Raw genomic sequence first — 24,524 nt, 5'->3', positions numbered from 1 at the left:
GACGACAGCAGATTTATCAAGAATATCTCAGTACAGTTGTCCATTGATCATTCAATTATATGAAGCATGCCAGTGCCATATGCTGAAAAACAGCCCCACACCATGATGTTCTCACCTCCAAACTTCACTGTTGGTATGGTGTTTTTAGGGTGATATGCAGTGACTTGACCTCCAAACATGGTGCGTTTTATGGCATCCAAAGAGTTCAATTTTGGTCTCATCTGACCGGATTATGTTCTCCCAGTATTTCACAGGCTTGTCTAAATGTTGTTGAGCAAACTTTAAACGCACTACAACTTGCTTTTTCTTCAGCAATGGAGTCGTGCGTGGTGAGCGTGCATACAGGCCATGGAGCACTCAACCATTACTTACTGTTTCCTTTGAAACAATTGTACCTGTTGATTCCAGGTCTTTCTGTGGCTCTCCACAGGTGGTCCTTGGCTCTTGGACAACTCTTCTGACAATTCTTTTCACTCCTCTGTCTGAAATCCTGTGGAGAGCACCTGGTCGTGGCCGGTTTATGGTGAAATGATGTTTTTTCCACTTCTGCTCACTGGAACCTTCAGTAGTTTAGAAATTCTTCTGTAACCAATGCCATTAGTATGTTTTGCAACAATAATGTTGCAAAAGTCTTGAGCGAGCACACAGATTTTTACCCATCATGAGATGTTTCTTGTGTGGCACCTTGGTAATGAGACACCTTTTTATATGCCATCAGTTGAACCAGCTGATATTAATTTGCACTAAGTGGCAGGATTGCTTTCTAATTACTGATGGATTTCAGCTGGTGTCATGACTTTCAATGGCTTTTTGCACCTCTCCTTCTTCATGTGTTCATTACTTTTTCCCCTGAGTCATTTCTCATTGTTACACATAATGTATGGACATCTACGGTTTAATTTCTTTGCATTTGTGTATTGGATGGGTTGTTACTGACATCTGGTGAGAATTCCATGTCAATAGCACCTTTTAGAAATATATTTACTTAGAAAACTGGTGACGTGTTCAATACTTATTTCACCCGTTGTGTCTGCTAATCTTGATGATGCCCATACAGTTAACAAAACTGAGGACTGTAAAGGAAATAAAAAACCTTTTCCTTTTTAATTCCAATAAAACTGAGGTGCTACTGCTTGGTCCCAAAGGCAAAAGGCAACGATAAATGATTCTACTAAATCTTGATGGCTTTTCAGTAACACCCAAAAGTGGTGTTAAAAATGTTGACGATTAATAAAGCTTCTAATTTATTCAATCTGGTAGTGCATCTAAGATGACACCTGAAAGTGTCCCAGTGGTGCAAGTAGATGAACTGACACTGACATATCCATTCATGCACCCCATCTACTACAATGGATGCAGATACAACTCGCCCACCTTAGACCCACCAGAGTAGCTGAGACGTCCACGTCTATATTGAAGTGTCCACTTGGACTAAACATAATGTAATAAACATGGACTGTTTATTAGCTGGGCTGCTCAAGGAGAATGTGGATCCCTCTTGAGTCTTGGCTTACCCAAGGTTTCTTCCTCAGTTTCGCCCAGGGTGTTTTTCATTGCCTATGTCGCCTCTGGCTTGCTCGTTGGGGACCTGGGCATCTTGAAAAGCCGCTATGTGTCAACTTGTGTTGTAAAAATGGCTTGACTAAAGTGATGTGCTTTTAAAAAAAAGTTTTAGAATCTGAATTATTGATAAATACAGTATGCATCTATTGATTCGCCAGGCAAGGGCATCAGATGTATGGTCAATGATGTACAAAGCAACATAATGCAAATTACTGCATGGTCAGTTATTCTGGCAGGGTTTGAACAGAGAAGGAGTGGAATAAGCATATATAAATTTTGCAGATTTTATGTAAGATATTGCTCATATTTTGTTGATCGGACTATACAGAATTTCCCCAAAAATAAACTATAATATAAACTATTCCAATTTTGAATTGTTAACTCTAAAAGCTTTAGATTTCTTCATTGTCTGCTGTGAAAGGGCTTATCTTATGTGATGTGATGTAGTGTAGTGTGTGCATGCGTGTGTGTGTGCGTGCGTGTGTGCGTGTGTGTGTTTGTGTGTGTGTGTGCGTGTGTGTTACAAGAGGTCACTGCAAGACAGGTGTTGACACTGTCAGATTCAGATAACACACAAATGTGCACATACACACATGTGCAGACACACACCCTACCATATTACTTGGGGTAAATGGCCAGCTTCAGTGTATGAACAGCTGACTAAGCAGAGAATAGACCACAGCATTTAAGCTTACAGAGTCCATGCTACTCTATTGTGTTTTAAAATTACATACACCCACCCACACACACAAACAGAGTCATAGGGGGATGTTCTAAAATCAGATTTGGCAGTAAATCTGGACCATAGGGCAGGGATTTCAGCTTGCCATAGAAGGAAAACTACAGCCAGCGGCCAAATTAACTCTGAAAAGTCTTTACACAATCAAGATAAGGAAGGAGGACTAAATGACTTCCGCTGTTTCAGGGTTAATTCAAGCTCACACAGGGTCCACTCTGTCTCAGGTACACTATGTTTTATTTTTATCTAGATAAAAATACATTTACATGACTTAATAAATGAAATGACATTGCAAAGAAAATGCAAAACTTTAAATCATGAAAAATATGAATAATTGAATTCACATATTTTAACCATATGCTAACATGATATACAGTACTGTATGCATGTGTGCGCATGTGTGTGTATTTGTGATTGCTGTTTACAGGTGAATTATTAGAGGCCAAAACTACCTTGCATAAAGGAAACATGATCTGCAACTACAATCATCAGTACAGACAGACAGGGGGAGAGAAAGAGAGGGAGAGAAAGAGAGGGAGAGAGAGAGAGAGAGAGAGAGAAAGAGAGGGAGAGGACGCAAGAGAGAACAAAGAGAAACTGGAGTCTTATTTGCGTAACTCATCGTGTCACACTTTTCTCGAGCTTTAAGCTCATTATACCTGAATAACAGTGTGTGCGTGTGTGTGTGTGTGTGTGTGTGTGTGTGTGTGTGTGTGTGTGTGTGTGCGCTGGTAAGAATAGCAACAGCTAAAGGAGAAGACACTGAGTGATGAAACTGTTTTAATGTAGTAATGTGTGAGTTCTGTGTGCCTCAGGTTAGCTCATTGTGAACAGCATCTTGAAGACAAGGGGCCTGCCAAACCAACCAAAACTGCATTTAGAGCTGACAGTTTGCTCCTTTGATTTTTTTTAGAGAGGCTGTAAACCAGTCCAGAGGAATGTTGAAAGACCACCAACGGGTCAAAAATGTCATTGACCTTCATTAAGCAGCTGCCAGTTCATTCCGGTCTCCTACTGCCATTTTAACATGCAAATCCTCCCCCGTGCTCCATCAAAGCCTTTAGCTTCTTCTGATAGACACACGAGTCTGGGCAGATTCTCTTCTGTTTGTGCTTCTCTTCTGTGCTTCCAGGAGTTGCAGGCGGATGGCACTCTTCAAAAGCTGGCAGAGATAATGTATTGGTGACAGTTTGTTTGGCTGTCAATTTTCCTGTGCTTAAAACTCGCTGCACAAGCGCTGTGTGCACCCATGAGAGTGCGCTTTCGCCGACCAATCCGCTCAGCGGAATGCCATTGGACTCGTGCTCTGCCCTTACATGAGCCTAAGGCTTTGGTGACTGGCATGCATGAACGCACAAATGCAGGGACATGCAGAGGGTGTGCGCAAACATACAGGGACGTATAGAGGGCATGTGCACACATGCATGGACGTGCAGAGGGCGTGCACGCACATGCAGGGATGTGCAGTGGGCGTGCACACACGTGCAGGGACGTGCACACACGTACAGGGACGTGCATGGGCATGCGCACATATGCAGGGACATCCAGAGATGTGCATGGGCGTGCACACACGTGCAAGGACATGCAGAGACATGCACAGGCGTGCACACAGTAGTGCTTGCAGGACTGAAATATATGCTCAGAGGAGTTGATACACAGAAACCAAATGTACATTTGCGCATGAGTACACCCACACTCACACACACATACAATCTTAACATTATCACAAGGTATCTTCAAAAAGACCACAAAATGTATCCAGGGAATAGAATAGAATAGAATAGGATATCAACTCCGTCGCTGACTGCAAGACCCTTCAGAGACTGGTGAGAACAACTAAGAAGATCAATGGGGTCTCTCTTCCCTCCAACGCAGACATCTACACGACACGCTGCATCCACAAAGACACCAGCATTGTGGAAGACCCCACACACCACTCACACAAACTGTTCACCCTTTTCCCATCTGGAAAAAGGTACCGCAGCATCCGGTCCCTCACCTCTAGACTTTGCAACAGCTTCTTCCCAGAAGCTATCAGATTCCTGAACTCTGGCTAATTCCAATTCCAATTCCAATTCCAAACAAATGGACACTTCTATACACACACACACATACACAAATGCTTATACACACACACACACACACACACACACACACACACACACACACACACACACTGATTTTTTGTATCAGACAAATTGCTGAAGTCAAACTACACGCAAAAATAATATGCACTCCTTTTGCACTCTTGTACATTCTTCCTACTGGCTGCTAGAAAACTGTACTAAATCAGTACTGTATTCTGAACTGTTTCTGGCTACTACCAGTAACTGCTATGTTCAGTATAGCTTGTCACTGACTCCTATGCACAAACCCACTTTACATATTCCCAGTACTGTGTACTGGTCAAAATAAATGCACTGTCTGCTCATTGTGTATTGTATTTATTGGTATGGTATTATTGCACTGCATTGTATTGTTGCACTTGTGTAGTGTGTTGTCTGTTGCACTTGTTTTGTGTTGCACCATGGTCCTGGAGGAACATTGTTTCATTTTTGCTTTGTACTTTTATATAGCTGAAATGACATTAAAGCCTTTTGAACCTTGAGCCTTTGAGAATAGAATAGAATAGAATAGAATAGAATAGAATAGAATAGAATAGAACCTCAGGTTTTAATAAATCTTTGTAAATACCGTAAGGAATGGATTATCCATCTAATAATTATAAATACCTTAGTATATTGCTAACCATTGTAGTGACATTATATTTACTGTTTATTATATTATATTATATTATATTACTTATTTATTATATGATAGCTGCAAATCCCTGCATTCCACATACAAGCACACATAGCACATCAAAGCCAGATCTTCCTTATAATAACATTTCCACTCCAGAAACTTTCAGTGATGCACGTATGCGGACAACTCATGCTCCCAGAGGGTGAGGATCCTGATAGAGGCATTGACAGAGCTTATGCTGCTACATATAAGCCCTTGAAAAATATATTAAAACACATTGGTGAAACCTTGGTGCAAAACCTTTTTTAAAAATGGCCTGTATTATTTTGGAGGAAAATATTTATGTTTGCTGGATCAGATGAATATCGCGATTCATAAAAACACTCACAGATTATTCACTTGGAATGTCTGAGACTGCTCAGAATGTCCACAACACACAAAAAGAATTCTAGGATTTCTTAAAGGGATGATTTGCACAAGCCCCTGTAATGTTAGGATCGCGAGGGTGAATAGTGAGATAATGACTAGCAAACAGAAATTATTGCACAGTCCTAATATAACAGCAAAAAAGGTTGTCATCTTCACCTCTGAAGTTAATTGCACTTCGTATAATGCACAAATAAAACACAAAAGAATACCACCATGAAAATGGAGTTGAACTGGATAAGAAATTAGATCAAATGACAAGATGAACAGGAACATGTAGGACGTAAAATAATACTAGAAATGCTTATGATGTGTATTCTAAGTGTTTTCAGTGTGAAAAACCCTTTAACAGTCTCGACTCATTGTTCATAAACTATATGAGAAGCATTGATGAGGCAAAGCTAAGAGAGAAAGAGAGAGAGAGAGAATGAGAAAGGGTATGACTGAATGAAAGAGTGAATGAGTGAAAGAGTGAATGAGTGACCCCTGATCCCTCCTGACCCTGTGGTATTGCATTATTGGGAGGCTAAAGCTCTGGCCCAAGAACTTTACAGTAGTGTGAGGTTGAGGTTCTGGCCCACAGGCTTTAGAGTAGGGTGAGTGTAAGGCGGTCTTTGAGAGTCAATCTTCCACCGCTCACTGACTTGACTTGCAGCTGCAATGCTCACACTCTGGTAGAATCATCAGTGTGAACATATGTGCATCGTGCACCGCGCCTTCACAGTGATTCACAACTCACACTGCTAAATGAGAGTTTCTTTTATAGGGCGAGTTCCCCAAAGTCTTGTGACCTTGAGTTGTTCTTTTTCTTACTCTACAGAGGAGCAACAAACACAAGCAATAAACACAAGCAATAAAAGCAAGCTTATCCTATTTTGTGTGTGTGTGTGTGTGTGTGTGTGTCTGTGTGTCTCTGTGTGTGTGTGTTGTACATATGTGCACAGTTATCCATTTCTCACAAGGAGGCTCCTCCTCCTCCTTGAAGTTGATGGATATGAGCACTGCTTCCCTCTGGAGACATCATTTGTAGGTACAACAAATGTTTTAACATTTTTTGCTGTATTAAATGTTATATGCGCCTAGGCAGTGTAAAGGCCGGGATGAAGTATAACACAGTGCAATTACAAATGGGTAAAACAGAATCTCTCTTGGTTGGCACTTCACACCAAGTACACATTTCATATCTCACACCTCACAATTTCTGGCTAGAACATTCATTTCTTTAGCACAATATGGGTATTAAGTATGTGAACTTTGAAGCTAAAATGAAAGGTCTGTGTAAAGCCTCCTAACACATCATCTCTTCAAGCTTTGCTCTATATTATCTAATGCAGAAAAGCTTGTCCGTATCTTGAGCTCATCATGACTAAACTAAAGTAATTCTTTACTGGAATTTCCGCCTAGAACAAGCAGACGTTCTTGAACATTTAGAATCGTTTGAGTACAAAACTGTGAAATTGTACAAAACCATAACGCCAAGGTTATTTTCTCCACATTTGGTTCCTCGGTTCCAAGGTTAAATTCTCTGCACGCGCACCTGGTTCCTACAAAACTGAATTTAAAGTTTTCCTGTTAACCGTTCAGCACACTGATGGAAATACACCAGATTATATTAAGGAGCATCTTACCCTTGACATTTCCAGTATCATCTGCTTCTCCATCTTCTCATAACTAAACTGTATACAGTGGATGTTGGCACCGCCTGTTTTTTTGTACCTTGCCTTTTGTACAAGATGATTGTACGTAAATATAATGTGCTATGAACACAATGCATTCTATTTGTTTGTTTATATGTTTACAGCTTGGCTCAACTTTACTGGTTGAACCACTAAACATGTACTCGTTACAGGCTGCTCTTACAAACAATGAATATCGCATTTCAATTCCGCCATATATTTTCCGACATAATTAAGTGTAAGTTAGTACCCTTAAATATGTATTGCTGTTATATTGTAATGCTGGCATATCACTGTGAGCATCGTTTTTCCACAGGAAGCAGGATTGAAGCTTGAGCATTGGGTCACTATTCTTTCACTATAGGGACTGTGATCAATGAGCATGCATGAACACGCTACTGGTTGTGCAAAAAGAGAGCAAGAGACAGAGAGAGAGAGAGAGAGAGAGAGAGAGAGAGAGAGAGAGAGAGAGAAAGATGGATAAAGAGAGAGAGAGAGAAGCTACAGGGATGTGAGGTGGCTGAAGTCACTAGCTTTGCTGAGGCTAATTGCTGTGGACAGCTGAGATGGCCTCCACATGTTCAGAGTAGCAGTGAGCTTCGCAGGTCAAATGAACGGACTTTTCCAGACTTGCCACTATAGTAATGGGTTTGGAGCACTTTTGATGTCAAACAGCCTCTTGGGAAACGAAAAAATGCCCTTGCCAGAAGAGCTTGGCTGGGCCTTAATTTAATTTATATATGTATTTCTATATTCAGACCTGGCAAAACAAAATTGCAAATACTTGAATATTAATTCACAAAGCAAACACTGTTAAGGGGATTCACTCAGCTCACCCCTAACACTTCACCTTTTTGCTCATTTTTAAACTGCACTTTTCAGCTTTAGTAAAAAAAAAAAAAAAGATTTCATTAGGTTTGTAGAGTTCCTCTGTAAAGTAGTCCTTGGCTATAGATGATCAGAAGAGTCGCAGCCCTCTGTATACTGTGTTGACTGATTTACCGATCATTTTTAATGCTTATTTCAGATATCGTGCTCAGATTTTTGTATATAAAATGGAGACAACTGCAATCTTGCACAGAAAATCTATCATAAAAAAACTGACATAAAACATTGCATTTGAAGACAATTGGCTCTGCCAAACCTGACAACATTATTCTCCTTGTGAGAAAATTTACACGCATCATTGTTTTAAAGCTGGAGGCCAAAACAACTATATGGTAAAGACTGGGAATCAACATACATGATAGGAGAGAGAGAGAGCAACTCTGCATGTCAATCTCTCTGATGTAGTCCAGCATCTATGTCAGGAGCTCATTAGAAGCCATTATCTGCTGTGACTGGCCTAAACAGATTAATAAGAGCCCTAATGGTAAGTAGGGCTCTGCATTTTCCTTTAGATCCTAGCTAAAAGTGTACAGCTGCATACAATGTGCACACAACAGCCACGGTCAAAAATGGAGCATTCAGACCTCAGTGAGGACATTACTCAAGAGCTGGCTGTGCATTCAAAAGCATGAGCCCGAACTTAAACTGATAATGTCATACTCTACACAGCTGCCAGACTTAAGCAGAACATGAAAGTGGTTTGATCTATCCTGGCACTTTAAAATAAGCATGCCAACAGTACTGACATTATCTGTGCAACTGTAGGCCAAACAGAAGTTAGATAACCCATTATAACACTATTTATGGCCCTATCTTACACAACCAAGCTCCTAATCATGCATTATCATTTGGTGATCAGCTTCCCATAAATAGATTATAATAAAAGGCAGAGAGGAATATTTACATAGACTATCAAAACTGGCTGGTTGTATAGCACTTTAAACCAACTGAACAGTATGAGCTATACATGTGTATATCCTCCCAGAAACTTGGCCAATTCAGAACCATGGACAGCGCCCTGTATGAACACCTAGATGCTTCCACTGTGCAATAAACATCACTCTGTGTTCCTCTCTCTGTGTTGATATATAAATGAAGCAAGGTCTGCATACGACAAGACTGGTACAATAAGAAATACGCAAATACTCTCTCTCTCTCTCTCTCTCTCTCTCTCTCACACACACACACACACACACACACACACACAAAGAAAAGCTCTAACAACAGAAGAGTAAATCATATAAAGAAAAAGTGAAACAATAAAAGCCCTCAGCAAAAACTAAAGACACCTTACTTTTATAAAAAATAATATACCAAAGATTAGCCTCAAAGTAAACAGGGTTTGCTTGGCAGGAAGATAAAAGAAACTTCAACTGCCCCTTGGCGCAGCTGTAGAGATCATTTGAGGACACACTCATCCACACACACACACACATACACACACACATACACATACACATACACACACATACACACACACACACACACACACACACACACACACACACATACACACGCACACAAATACACACACACACACACACACACACACATACACATATTGTAGCAATTTGTGCACACACACACACAAACGTGCGTCTGTGCACTTTCATGGTATCAGCAAACGCAGAAGTTGAGTACACAGACAGCATCTGTTCTGGCAGGCTTATAAATGGAAATCCACGCAGACATAACACAGATACAACAAATAAATGGTTCCAGGTATGCTGTACCAGGACTCAAATGTGACTGAGCCCAGTCCATAGAGGTCCAAATCCAAAATCCAAATGATGCTTTATGTATTTTTTGCTTCCAGAACAGATGCGAGTGCTACAGGGTCATTTAAATGGTCTGTACGGGATGTTCGCTGAGTCTTGATCTGTGTGCCTGTGGCAAGTGATGTAATACTGAGGCACAGATGCGTAAACGGAGGAAGCAGGGCATCGGACAACAGAACTGTACTTAACACAATTTTCAAGATGCCACCTCTCTCTGCTGTTCATTAAGACGTTAGCTAATGTTTAATTTTTAAAAAGGCGAAACGGTTTAGGCCTCCCACTCACACACATGCTCTTACTGGAGAATGATGGAAATAAGTCTGCCATTCACGCTCAGCGCTCTCCTTCAGCAAGGGCATTAAAGTTATTTAGAACACTATTGGGAGCTTCTGTCAAGCCATGTCATATTTGAACCCAAGACTGTTACATGCTACTATTTTGAAAGCATGCAGAATTGTGGCCATAGGCGCACTGCTGTCTCCATCCCTGGTTCAGAGCGTTGCTCAAGGGACTGTCAGCAGCACGGCCATCAAAAACCCTCTGATCATCCACCTTCTCCAGTTATTAACATGGACTGATTTAACATGGTCTGATTAGTTACTGTGTTAGGAATGAAGAATGCTTTCTGAAACACATGGACAAATTCATTTAGTATTGATTCATAGCCTCCAGATACAAAAGCACAGAACAATATACAAGAAATAACAAAACACATACATCAGAAATATATTGCGATATGCCTAATTTCTGCAATCACATACACACACATATAAATGTGTTAAAATAACACCTTCAGTGTTAAACTGTTCCCCAGTGTGCAGTGTGTAGTTACACCAGTGTAAGTGTTCATTTACCAGTGGTGACAGTTTAGTGTGAATGTATTTATTTATTTATTTCTGTTGACAAAACCTTTACTCCAGTATACAGTGGAGATGGTCATGGAGGTGGTGGTGGTGATGGAGGTGGTGGTGGTCATGGCGGTTGGGGGTGTTGATGTTGGGTGGGGGTGGTGATGGTGGGGTAGAGGGGCGGGTGGTGATGGTGGGGTGGTGTAGGTGGTGGTGATGGTGGGGTAGAGGGGCGGGTGATGGTGGTGATGATGAGGTAGAGGGGCAGGTGGGGGTGGTGATGGTGGGGTAGAGGGGCAGGTGGGGGTGGTGATGGTGGGATGGTGGAGGTGGTGGTGATGGTGAGGTAGAGGGGTGGGTGGGGGTGGTGATGGTGGGGTGGTGGAGGTAGTAGTGATGGTGGGGTAGAGGGGCGGGTGGGGTGGTAATTGTGGGGTGGTGGTGCTGGTGGGTGGTGGTGGTGATGGTGGGGTAGAGGGGCAGGTGGGGGTAGTGATGGGAGGGCACTGTTTGTGGTGATGGTGAGGTTGGGTGAACCGTCACCCCCCACAGCATTGTAAAATGAGAATCTAGTATGTTGCATTTGTGTTGGGCCAGGAGATGCTAATGAACTTATACAGGAGCATGTGACAGAACTCATTTCCCCGCGTCAGTCGTTCACCTAATTATATCCACTCTGTTACATAACGTCGTCACAAGCGTTTAGCTATGTTATAAAATTTTAAAGGGTGACTGTCAAATGCCCTTTCTGAGAAAAAGCATGCATGCCACATTAATAACATGAACTGATGCTGGTAATGTTAACAATTACACTGATTGAGTATTTTTACATTTAACAAGCTGAAATGATCTTTGAAATAATGTACTTAAACACTATGCTTTCATCATCAGATTGTTGAATATTTACACTATGAAGAGCAAAGATTCATTAACTTTTATCAGATTACACAGCATTTACGTTTATACAGGAGAGTATTTCATTAAAATTGGACAAACAAATTAAGAATGATTTTTTGTAATGCCCATAATTGTATCCTATTTGATAAATGAACAAACTTCATTTATTTGTCTAAAGACTACAATATCTTCCTCGACCACGCTGATATAACTCCTATTTCAACCATAAAGTCATTTTTAATCATCTGAAAATACAATGTCCAAATATTGGCAACAATATCATTATTTACATTATATAATAGTCACAAATGTAAAAATTTACATCAAAGCAATATTATAACTACCTACAGTAAACTACTGTAACTCAGACTTGGAGCCAAACCTCAGGGATTCTTAGCATAACAGCTAAGGGTCCTACCGACAAGTCAAAGGCGATTTGTGACCGACCAGATTACTAGCATGACACAGCTACCTTATGTAGCTCAGATATCTTAAAATCTCAGTGCACGCAGAACAGCCTGATATGGAAACACAAATTTAATCCTGAACTTTGAGCTTATCTTCAAAGCACATGTAATCAGATTTGCAGGTATGGCTTTTGGTAACAGCTTCAAATTACCGTTTTCATATCATACAGACGTGTGTGCTTCACTGGTGCTTTTTACTTAAATATCATGTGCTGTTGTAACAGAGTATATCCCAGTGACCTAGGCCTGTTTAAATGCATCCGGTCTAGTTTGAAAGACACTGAAACTTTATATGCATGGAATCTGCCCACATTACAGAAGCAGTTCTGTATTGGAATCCAAAAATCCAAAGTAAAGACAGGATATATTAAATATGTTTATGTTTAGAACTTACTAATGAACTTAAGCCATGGTATGTTACATCACAACCTGATGAATTTCACACACACAGACACACACACACAAATGCTAGTCATCAATAGCCTTTATACATATGGGAGATGACAGGCCTACAGGGGGCCTGATGCATCACAGCTGATGAGGTCATGTGAGGCATCACACTTCATGAGGTCATTTGTCACAGCACAGGCTGTTAGGACATGCCTCAATAGATGAACAAACATGACAAAAGTAATGCCCCGTTAAGGATCTTCCAAACAGACATCCCAGTGCGAAAGCTCTGCCTGCAACTCAGACTAAATCTGCATGGCTGAAGGGCCAGACGGTAAAGGCGCTCGCCCTTAAGCAGTGCTAGAGAGGACTCGCTACTTGTTTGCTCGGCTGTGTACGTGTGCGTGCGGCCTCGCGCATGCGTGCTCGTTTCCTGCCGAGAGGACACCGATGAGGTCTTCTGAGATGGGGAGAGAGAGGGAGCGCGGGGACGGCGCGATCCGACAGCCTCGCCCACGTCGTGACGCGGTTTCGTGACATTCGGCAAAAGCATCCAGCGCTTTGGTCCCTGGCAGGCATCCCCCCCCCCCCCCCGCCAGCGCCTATCGTTTACTACAGTCTCGCACTGGCCTCAGACCAGGTAATAACCGCGCTGTCTCTCATCGGCAAGAGACTCCTGCCTCTGGGTGGAGCAGAAGGGTGCTTATGCTGTATGAGTTGGCTTCAGAAAGCTCGCCAGCTTACTACGGGCTTGGCAAGGGGGAGCTGTAGTACCCCTTACCTTGTCTGTGGGTTATGCGAAGACTGATGGCAGTTAAATCCCTTGGAGTAATCCAGGTTCTGCGCTATGTACAGAGTGGCTTGGAGTTAATAGTGCTGCTCAGAGAACAGTTGGTTCCCAATTATCTTGGTCTATAATGGGACGCAAGGGTGTCTGGTTACAGGAATAACCGGACTTCAGGGGAACTGAATATACTGGTATCTCATTGGTTGCGATGGTCCCATCCACGGCTTGCCTGTTAGCAGAAAGTCCGGACAAAGTCCGTCCCTCAATTAAACCCCTACAGTGAGCTGTGATAGCCTGCTAGATGTGCATTGGTGAGCCATCTAACAATTGCACATTAGTCCCTTGTGTGAATTCCCTCCTGCCTTGTTCAGTCACTGCCTTGTGGGGTTGTGATTCACTCAAAAAAATTGGGTGATATCCCACAAGAAACAGGGTTAACTACACTTTGGTGGTTTTATCCAGAAAACACTGAATTACATGAAGATCAACCCTTTAGATGCATAAGATGTATTATAAATGGTTATCTGGTTTATTTGAGTATAGATGAAAGATGAAAGAAATATTAGCTTGAGTTTCAAAGTGTTGAGTTTCACACACTAGTGAAGTGAATACTAATATTACAATACTAATTCTAGTTCAGAATGTACTAGAAATAGACGCTTTCTGTAAATTTTGCGTAACTCTAAAATCATTCTTGCCGTTTGGCCCTCTTTACACCTCTTAATAGTCTTTGTGTTTTAATAAACTGAGGAGACTTTTCCCGGGTGAGCTGATTTAGCAGGTCGATCAGCTCGGCCGCTAGAGTCACGAGCCCAGCACTACAGCAGGCAAACAGGTGGTGGTGCGCATTTGCTGTGAGCGCTAAGTGCCGGCGGGTCCGCGAACACGCGCACGCCCGGCCAATTTTACGAGTGGATGGAGAAAGACAGATGGACAAGCGGACGGATGGACAAATGAATTAGCGGAAGGATGGATGGATGGATGGATGGATGGATGGATGGATGGATGGATGGATGGGCGGGTGGGCATGTGGGTGAAACACTGGTCCAAACGTTTGTCCACTCCCAGTCCCGGTTCTCCCGTGGCCCAGAAGCAAGTGTTCTCAAACAGAACAGCGTATGGTCAGAGACAGTGGCAAAGTGTTTGGGTTGTGTTAGCTCTTCTGGAGAGAGCCAAACAATACCTCCTGAGCTAATGACCTGGCCACTTTCAGAAAGAGCTTTTAGGAAGACTGCCCTAATGTGAATCAACATCTTTTAGTCACACACACATGAACACGCTTCACATACATGTGCACACGCACGTACACATCTCTTCAGACCAGACACCCTCGATACATGTGTAACGAAAAATCTGTTGACATTTCACCCATTCTAAACACACACACACACGCGTGCACATGTGAATCCACACACACAGCATGCAAGGCCCTTGCTGACATGTCGAACACACACTACGAGCATGATCAGGGTGCGTGGTAAATAACACATAAAAAGAAAGGACACGTCGTTTAGTGGGAGCAGTAAAGAAGACCTAGTGTCCTCAGACCTCTTTGGTGAGCCCACGTCTTTGGCCATGACGGCTTCTCCAGGGGATACTTATGTTCCTAGCTGAGAAGGCCCAAGAATACTGTTCTTTAAAAAATATTACAATTCCTAGCAATGGAAATAAGATCTCAGTAACCATCCCCACAATCCGCATTTATTTCCCGTTAGCCATGTAAACACTTTTGGGTGAAGTAATAAACTGTGTAAAACTGCTTCATCCTTTACATTTAAACCATACATGCTAGACACTCTTACCCACAGTGACTTCTTTATCATCCTTCTTATACTAATCTTATTATAGCATAACTTACATCACTAACAGATACGGTGGTAAACTATAGCTGAGCGGTCACCTAACCCAGCCCATAACAGCATTAATAAATAAAATGGCGCTATGTCGGCTTGTTACGTAAAAAAAAAAAAAAAAAAGATTCTGTTTTTTCTCGTCTTCGTAAATGATGGGGGAGGTGAAGTGGAACGATGAGAGACCAGTCATCTTACGCTAAGAAACAGGTAGCGCCTGAAGGTTTGAAACCCTTGGAGAGGAACGTTGCTACGTGCTCGTCTTTCACTGCGCGAAGTAGAACCATGGCACACGGTGAGTACAGACCCGATCACAAAGCTAGAGCCAGTGTCGCCGGCTCTTCATTTGCATATTCCGCCCCCCTTCCGCGGAATCTGTGCTTTATTTAGCCAAGCCAGAGATGGGCTGTGCTCACTTTAAGTCCTAATGGGCAGAAACCGTACGGTGAGCACAGTTTATTTTGTGAATGACCGCTAATAACTTCAAGCAAGCCGCAGTGTCGTGATTGCAAATAGGTTTTTATTACTTTTTGCCGATTTGTCAAGCCTTTCTGAAGACTCCCCCAAGCAAGACTAACGCTTGCTTGGCGCCATGGCAATTAGTTTGTGTAGGTTATCATGTAAACTAGATGTAGCCACTGAAAAAAGGACACAAGCATAATGGGATATGACCAAGTATGACTGAACTGTACTCTATGGCACGTGTGCCAAGTTCATACGGTTAGAGTGAAGGGATCAGGTTTATATAATTGGAGTGAAGGGATCAGGTTTATATAACTGGAGTGAAGGGATCAGGTTTATATAATTGGAGTGAAGGGATCAGGTTTATATAATTGGAGTGAATGGATCAGGTTCATACGGTTAGAGTGAAGGAATCAGGTTTATATAATTGGAGTGAAGGGATCAGGTTTATATAATTGGAATGAATGGATCAGGTTTATATAATTGGAGTGAAGGGATCAGGTTCATACGGTTAGAGTGAAGGGATCAGGTTCATACGGTTAGAGCGAAGGGATCAGGTTTATATAATTGGAGTGAAGGGATCAGGTTCATACGCTTAGAGCGAAGGGATCAGGTTCATACGGTTAGAGCGAAGGGATCAGGTTCATACGGTTAGAGCGAAGGGATCAGGTTCATACGCTTAGAGCGAAGGGATCAGGTTCATACGCTTAGAGCGAAGGGATCAGGTTCATACGCTTAGAGCGAAGGGATCAGGTTCATACGGTTAGAGCGAAGGGATCAGGTTCATACGCTTAGAGCGAAGGGATCAGGTTCATACGCTTAGAGCGAAGGGATCAGGTTCATACGCTTAGAGCGAAGGGATCAGGTTCATACGCTTAGAGCGAAGGGATCAGGTTCATACGCTTAGAGCGAAGGGATCAGGTTCATACGCTTATAGTGAAGGGATCCGTTCCCTCCCATGCGCATGTTCTTATCAATGGAAATGATCATATGCTCACGAAAGCATGTTTCTGTTCTTTACAGCCCCAGGCAAGTCAACCACTGGATGATGCAAACTGCAGATTGGTAAGTTGTGCTCCCTAATGACTGTGTGCATGCATGTGCATGCATGTGTGTGCGTACATGGGCATGCATGTGTGTGCGTACATGGGCATGCATGTGTGTGTGTGCATGTGCATGGCTGTGTGTGTGTGCCCGCATATGTGCATGTGCATTTGCATATATGTGTATGTGTATGCATGTGCACGTGCATGCAAGCGTTAAAGAGAGCTAACCCCCTCGCTGCAACACGCCCACTCAGAAAGCCCACATACAGCTCTGCAGCTACAGAGCTCCACATAGAAGAGACAGGGGAGAGACAGATGGAGAAAAGAGGAAAAGATTGAGAAAGAGACCAAAAGGACGAGTGTCTCCCGATTACCGCCATCCTAGTTTTCTGGAGAACTCAGCGATAATGTGGCTGTGGAACTACCCTCCACCTGAACATGCCGTATAAGCCATGTGTAAAGAAAGGATGAGCAAATAAAGGCAAGCTAGCTTGTCCTATAGTTGCTGTCCTGGATTCTATGTGGTGTGAGAATAACACATGGAAAAGCACAGAATGAACAGAAGGCATGGAACAGTCAATGGTGGCTTCCATTTTCCATTTCTGCTAGAAATGTGTGTGTGTGTATATATATATATATATATATATATATATATATATATATATATATATATATATATATATTATATATATTTTATATATAAAATTTCAGGACTAATGCTGTCAGGTTGTAAAATTTACAGCAATGTACTTAAAGCTGTTTTGCAGCAGCGGATAACTAGGGAAATGAGCGAGACGTGAGAATGAGAAGCATTTAGCGATTCAGTGAGAAGCATTTAGTGCTAGCCAACACCAGTGAACTGCTCGGCTTCCATATGAGTCAAACCGATCACAATCACGTGGATTCAGGATGTTACAACAGCTATTTCATTGTGAAATTTAACACTGTTTCACCTGGTTATTGGTTTGTTTGTCTAGACAAACCTTTCAAATGGTACATCTGTTTGAAATGCTCTATGGACAATGTAAGACAACTGACTCTTACCTGGGTACTGATTTGAATACTATGTCTTTAGTTCTAGTTGTATGAAATTTAAATTTTGTCTGTGTTTGTGTGTGTGTGTTTGTGCATGAGTATGTGCATGTGTTTATGTGGTTTTGCATGTATAAATGTAAGAATGTGTGTGTACACACATGAGTGTGTGTGTGCGCGCTTGCGTGTGTTTGTGTGTGTGTGTGTGTGTGCGTAATCACTGTGGTCCAAACAAGGTGGCTGCCCACTGCAGGCCAAGATACTGTCAGCCTGTGTCACCACTGCTCAGACCAATCAATGAGGCATGCACACACACCTAGACTGCTTAGTTTTACACACAACTCTGTTGTTTTGTTTTTTACCCATCATCAGGGCCAGCACAATATGACTTGTCAGCAAACATTCACTATTTCCCAGCGTACCCTGTGTGCTCTGTTCTCATGGTTGGCCACATGCACTTGGCCACGGGTGAAGACTCCATGCTCTGCTAATGCTGCACCGTTACACCGATTACACCACCCCTCCCTCCCTGCTCCCTGATCCCCTCCTCGAGATGGATGCGATGCGACAATTTTTGAGAACATATTTTTGAGAACATATGTGTGCAGATGCCAAGCTCGAACTTTGAATGGCTGGCAGGCCCTGGAATGTGGTGAGGATCTATAGTTCAGACCAAGATAAGCAATCGCAGTGTATTCTTGGCTGTGGATATCACAACAAAAAAGTGGTCACATGGGGTAGTGGTTCACAAGTGTACGAAGTTTTGTGATTTTTGCAGACCTCAGAGGTGTGCACGATCTGCTCTCTCCTTAAAAAGAACACACAATGTCATTGATGTGAAACACCACTGTGACACTGGCCACCTTGTGCATAATTTCCTGCTTGCTAATCATGAGTGAGAGAGTGAGAGAGAGAGTGAGTGAGTGAGAGACTGAGTGAGAGTGAGTGAAAGAGTGAGTGAGAGAGTAAGAGTGAGTGAAAGAGTGAGTCAGAGTAAGAGTGAGTGAGTGAGAGTGAGTAAGAGTGAGTGAGAGAGTGAGTCAGAAAGAGTAAGAGTGAGTGAGTGAGAGTTCCATGAGGTGCTTCGCATCTTAAAAGCATATCAAAACTGTATTTTTCCACTAAAACACTAATGTGTTTAAAGCCTTCACATATGCTGTCTATTTGAAAACTTTACCACTGACAGTCTGTGACAGACCCCTACAGGACACACAAACAGGCCAAACCACCTGGGTCTTTACTCTCCCAGCTACTTTCAGCTTTGAAATACAGCTTTAGATTCAAGGTGCCAAACAGTTGCTTCTGTCATGTACATTTACACAAGATGCTACATGTTCTTCTTTACTGCCTTTTCTATTCACATTTGACATGATGAAGATCCTCTTAATAACATTGTATATATATTTTTAATGAGATCGTGTACTCGTTCGCAACCTAATGTTCTCTTAGACACTTCAAATCCTTTCATTTTGCCCCCGATATGCATATAGTTAAAAGGTCCATGATTATTACGGGCCCTATCAGCCACACATGGGCATTGGTAATCAGTCCTGAAAAAGCAAACCGCCCTGAAGGGGGCTGCTAAACAAAAGGGTCTCATGCCATTTAACTGGAGCTCTGGCTACCCCTGTGTCACCCTAATTAACCTCAGCATTGCCCCTCCCTCCGCCTAACAGCTAATCCACAGTACGGCTTAATCCCTCAGCCGGCTGTAAACCCTGCAGCCACCTCGCACACACACGTATGCATGGGCACTATGCACAGAACAGGAGATAATTTTATTGGTTCATGTATCACCCCTCCCCCCCCTTACCATATGAATTATGTGACCCCTTGGGTAAAGCAACAGCAACTGTGAACGGCCAATAAAACAAGCACTAGAGGGTCACCTGACAAATTTCAAGCACTATTGTTCAGCATCCATAAAGACGGAGGTTCTGACAATGGTAGGGATGCACAATACAGCTAAAAATATCATAGTGACATTATTTTTGCTACATTGTTGCAATTGTGAATAGCCTTGCAGTATATGACAAACCTTAATGTGACATGGTTAAAGACCAGTCTAGGTTATGTTGACCAAAATTTGTTGGATCATTTGCCTTAATTAATCAAATGATACACTGGGCAACTCCAGATAGTAGCAGAGGAACTTTAATTCTGCTATAGGCAAAGGTATCAAACTCATAATGTATCAGACTCATAGTGCTGGTTGCATGGAAACACAGAGGCAAACGTTCACTCTTGCACACGCACATGCACACACACTGCCATCACTAATACGACTGTGACAGCAGATACAGTCAGTGGAAAGCTCAGGATGTAGGTTTTGTGTTTGTGTGTGTGTGTGTGTGTATGTGGGGGTGGGTCTGAATGTATGTTTTTTGAGAGGCAGAGAGAAAGAAGATAGATGTCGTTCATTGAATACATTAATCTTACTTTCTGTGTGAAACAAACATACAAGATTATGCAGAACACAAGCTTTGGATATTTCCCAGAATGTATGCTTCATAGAAAATAACACAATCAAAACAACATGCTAGCTTCAAGGTAGTTATTTTAAAATCTTTGAACAGCACATTATTTAATGAGAGAGATTTTCACTTTTCAAAGAATACATATGTGAAATAACATGTTCATGTTCTTTCATGATGTTTATGATAACATGCTATTTTATTGCTTAAATACTTAAAGCAACTTTTCTCTGACAGATGTAACAACTGTCCTCCTGGGGTAGGGTTTTGGTCCAGAATTCAACAGCAGAATAAGACAATATTTGTAAAGAATTTGTAAAACCCACATTTTTGTATAGAGTTATTGAAGTGCTAACCGTGGATTAAAATTCCTTTCTCAAATTAAGATCAGAAGCAAAAATTACATAAGTAAATAATGACCTTTGAAGAAAAAGATCTTCGATATTAATCTCCTGCATTATTCAGATTGCATATTAGATGCAAACAAGAAATGTACCCAGTGCATACAAACTATTCATCTGCATTGTCTAGACAAATGAAACATGATACTGCCATGAAGATCCCAGGAAGAGCAACCAATCACAGCCAAACACAAAGAACACCAAGCCAATAGCATGAGACCTACATAAATACAACATGAAATCATTAGGTTGCACCTGTGGGTTGCTCAGGTGCAGGAAAGGCTAAGTCAATGATTTACAGCACAATACATCTACCAAAAGCAAACTGCCTTCCAAAGACTGACATCTCTGCAGACCAAAAGAAAGCTGGCCATCTGTCCATGCGGGAGGGAACTGTACTCACCAGGTCATGATTGGTTGAATTGGAATCATCTTCAGGGAAAGGGACATAAACAGCTAAGGCCACACAGTTGGCAAAAATAGAGAGCAATATAAAGATATCAAAAGGTCTAGAAAGCACATGGTTAAGGACAAATGAGAATTTGACATAAAGCAAAGTTAATCACTTACAGGCTATGTGAAATGCCAAGTTAATGTCATATATAATATGTTGCCCCATACTATAATTAGGGATTAATATCCACCTAATTAAAACTTTTAAAATTAGAATAAAAATAATTTCACATGCTGTGTTAGTATTATCTAGTACAATAAATGAATTTTAGGTTTTATGCTTAAGTATTCATTTATTATAAAAGCCACTTTCAGCCAGAAACATGAACATGTACATTTTTAAAGGAATACTTCACCCAGACAATCTAACAGTGACTGTCAGTGTATGGGAAGCCTTTAGCATGTTTTAGCATTTCTAATGAATATTAAACATATTAGTACTCCTTTAATCACCTTACCCAAGACCCAGTTAGAGAGGAAAGCAAAGGGAAAGGATACTTCCACTCCACAAGGCTAATGCAGGCCCTGCGTATAGGGTTGTTGAGAGTGAGGCAGAAGAGTGCACGCGGTGGCCTGCTATTGGATGCGCTGCCCTGCTTCTTGCTTTTGGCATACTGCTGCCTCTTCCTCTGGGACAGCGAGCCCACCGGAGCGGAGCCTGCCACCAACTGCCCGCTCATTGTCTGCGGGGTGTCGCCCTGGGCATGACGCGCGGCCCGGATCGCAGCCTGCCAGGACAGGCTGCTGCCAGTCTGGGGTAGTGGCTGCCTGGAGTGGGTGGGGCTTTCAGACCAAAGGGGAGGAGCATCACCAGAGAAAGGGGCTCTGGTGCAGCTGGCATAGTTTGCCCCTGGGAATTGGAGAAAGAGCAAATGATTGAGTTCAAGAGTTGGAAAAGGTTCGGGAGAGAGAGAGAGAGAGAGGAGAGAGAGAAATTGAAAGAGTGTGTGCATGTGTATGTGAGAGAAAATCAATATTCTGTCATGTGAAAAAGCAAAGCTGTTTCTGCAGGTGCAGTTTCTAGGTCATTTGATCTGCCAGTTGCTACACTGCCAGATGAACAGGCTGTAGAAGCCTATGCCAAGAGTAAATATCTTCATACAAGGTCTCATGACTATAAATTGTACATATACCACCATTAACTTCTATGGAACGGGTACTTAGACTCTGCTCAGTCAAAAACATAGCAGCATGCAAATGATGTTTTGTGGGTACAAACCACAGTGTATTCTATTCAGCACCACCTACTCAAAAAGCTTCACGATGTAGATCAAATGCAGAGACGTTTTATATGAACCGTGCTTGGCAGAGGCACAGAAGAGCTTGTTGAAAGGCTATTAATAGCATCTCGAAAGAAATGTTTGGACAAAGTGAATCTCCTTGACAACGGCTGCAAAAAGCAGCCCTCTATAACTCAAAGGATGCTTCACATTGAAAACAGCAATAGTGAATTAAATTATTTTGATGTTCTGATGCAAAGCACCTCGTGTTCTTTAAGAATCCTGTTTGTGCTGCACATGCAATAATATTAAGTGGAAGAGCAGCTGTATGAAGTCATCCTGAACTCAAAAAAATGGGCCCATGTCTTTGAATTTAGCTTACATTTTGATTTAAGGGGTCCTAGTCTGTTTGGACACAACTGGCTTTAGAAAAAAAGAGTAAAAACGTAATTACATAGTTTTACACATTAGTCACAGGGATAAACTTTCTTAAAGTGTGGTCAGGAATTCACACTTCGTTTTTGAGTAGTAAAAATATATTTATTGAGTGTTTAAGCCACTACAATGTCCCAGCAACAAACACACATCACACGCACACACCGACACAAAATGTTTGGTAACCGTTGCCAAATTTACTTCACCACATTTGTTCCCATCTGCTAGTAGCCTCGAATCACGCAACAAAACGAGCTGCGAACTTGCAAGGATTTGTGTAGCGGCTAAAAACTATGGCTGTACATTCCGTTTTAGCCTAGACCTAATATTGGTGATATCCGAATAAAAAAGAAGTCTATTCCTGTTCCCTTCCTCACTGAAACTGATGCCTTTCTGGTCAGTGTGCGCCTTCAGCAATTATTTTCAGGTATAATCACCGATAAGACTGAGAAATGGCTCTCGACACTTACCTGTCGTAGTCCTACGTGGTAGTGATGAGCTTGAATCGACTGTCTACTAACCGTAAATTGAATTTTCAAAAGAAATAGCTATTATGCAGGTTTACGTCAGGCACCCGGCACAATATTTGACATCGGCAAACACGCGAAACAATGAGACAATGAGGTAAGAAAGATGCCCAGCGGATTCACACTAGTGCCGAACTCCAAAAGCATCATTTTCTCTCGTTTCGAATGACAGCTGCGCGCTTGTTCGCGTTTACCTTCAGTCGGTTCCTTAGGCTCGTGCATCCCTTCCTCCTCATTGAAAGTCCGTTTAATCGATGTTTTGTTGTTGTTGTTTTTTTTCCCGCCCCCCGACAAGCAATAAATGCGCCCGTAGTCCACGTCAATTCAGGCTATTAATCCACGAATTATAAAGTGCTTTATGTTGTTCCCTGAGCGCCATGGATGGAGCGCATGTTGCAACATCCGGGTGTTGTCCTCACACCGTGGGTTATTCTTCCACGGACCCTGACAGCGACATGTCCTGTGTGCGTTAGTCAGAACGTGGCTTTACCGTTCATCTTCGCGGACCGAGAGGAGCCCACGTGAAGCCACCGGCACCGGCGGACGAGTGTTACGCGAAGAGCAACAGTTCGCGCGATGCGCGCGAACTAGCGGAGACCGCGGCGACTTAAGCGGAAAATCGCTCGGGCTTTGTAATCGCCTTTCAGTGGACCACTTCTCTGCGCTGCCTTCATACTTCGCTGTATTTATGCCTGAATACGGAATGTTAAATGAAACCGCGGCGACTTCTATTACCAGCGCAAATGTAGTAAAATGAGAATTTAAAAAGTTTTTAAAGAAAATGTGCAGTATGCTGTATTGAAATAGACTGAATGGACTTGAGTTTAGAATAGTTAAGAGTATTTGGATATTCGTGAACAGTTAGGCTACCAAGGCATGTAGGCCTTTCTAATCGCTAAATACAGAGGGTCCCCTGTTATACAAGACTTGCACATTCTTACTTTAAACCGATTAAAGAAGGCACGGTCAAATGATTTATGGATTTGGAATGATTTAGGCCAGGCTACAATCGAAAATTTGGGCGTGTGTGAGTATAGGCTTCTTTAGACATGCCTAACTGAATAACCTTTGATACACGAAATTACTGAGCTGTTATTAATACATCCAAAGACATAATCAATCAAACTTGCTAACCGGTTTGAGAAGTCAAGTTTAGACAACGATATGTCAAAAAATCAGATGGGAAGATGTCAGTTAAGAAGAAGTCAGCCAATAATGTTAAGAAACTTTGATAAATGTTAAGAAACTTTCATATAGCATATTATAACCTGTTAGGTTATATTACAAATATCAGTAGAATGATCATTTGTTTTATTGTTTATTTGTATGTTTATGAGTTCAAAACTATCCTAAATATTATGCGTTCGCCCAAGACCACTTTTCCATGAACTGTAGACGCACTATTTCGTTTAGGAATTTC

The 24,524-nt window shown here is 42.0% G+C and overlaps 1 protein-coding gene across 19 annotated transcripts in view; it reads right to left on the bottom strand.

The window, feature by feature from the left end:
- Nucleotides 1–23,852, bottom strand: part of cacna1db (calcium channel, voltage-dependent, L type, alpha 1D subunit, b) — a 66,822-nt gene extending 42,970 nt beyond the window's left edge. For 15 of the 19 annotated variants that reach the window (XM_081703228.1, XM_081703233.1, XM_081703235.1 and 12 more), the window contains exons 1-3: nt 23,299–23,851; nt 21,421–21,772; nt 20,873–20,978 (exon numbers count right to left, since the gene is read on the bottom strand). In XM_081703228.1, the coding sequence (XP_081559354.1) occupies nt 20,873–20,978; nt 21,421–21,772; nt 23,299–23,326 (486 nt within the window). In that variant the 5' untranslated portion in view covers nt 23,327–23,851. The other 4 variants (XM_081703231.1, XM_081703229.1, XM_081703232.1 and 1 more) reach the window with 2 other exon arrangements.
- Between the last annotated feature and the right edge of the window lie 672 nt (nt 23,853–24,524).

This window comes from Electrophorus electricus, chromosome 20 (genome assembly GCF_041902795.1).
Source record: "Electrophorus electricus isolate QZ-2024a chromosome 20, ASM4190279v1, whole genome shotgun sequence".
In the NCBI taxonomy this organism is placed as follows: Eukaryota; Metazoa; Chordata; class Actinopteri; order Gymnotiformes; family Gymnotidae; genus Electrophorus; species Electrophorus electricus.
The sequence above is the reverse complement of the archived record's forward strand: the minus strand, read 5'-3'. Positions and strand labels throughout refer to the sequence as shown.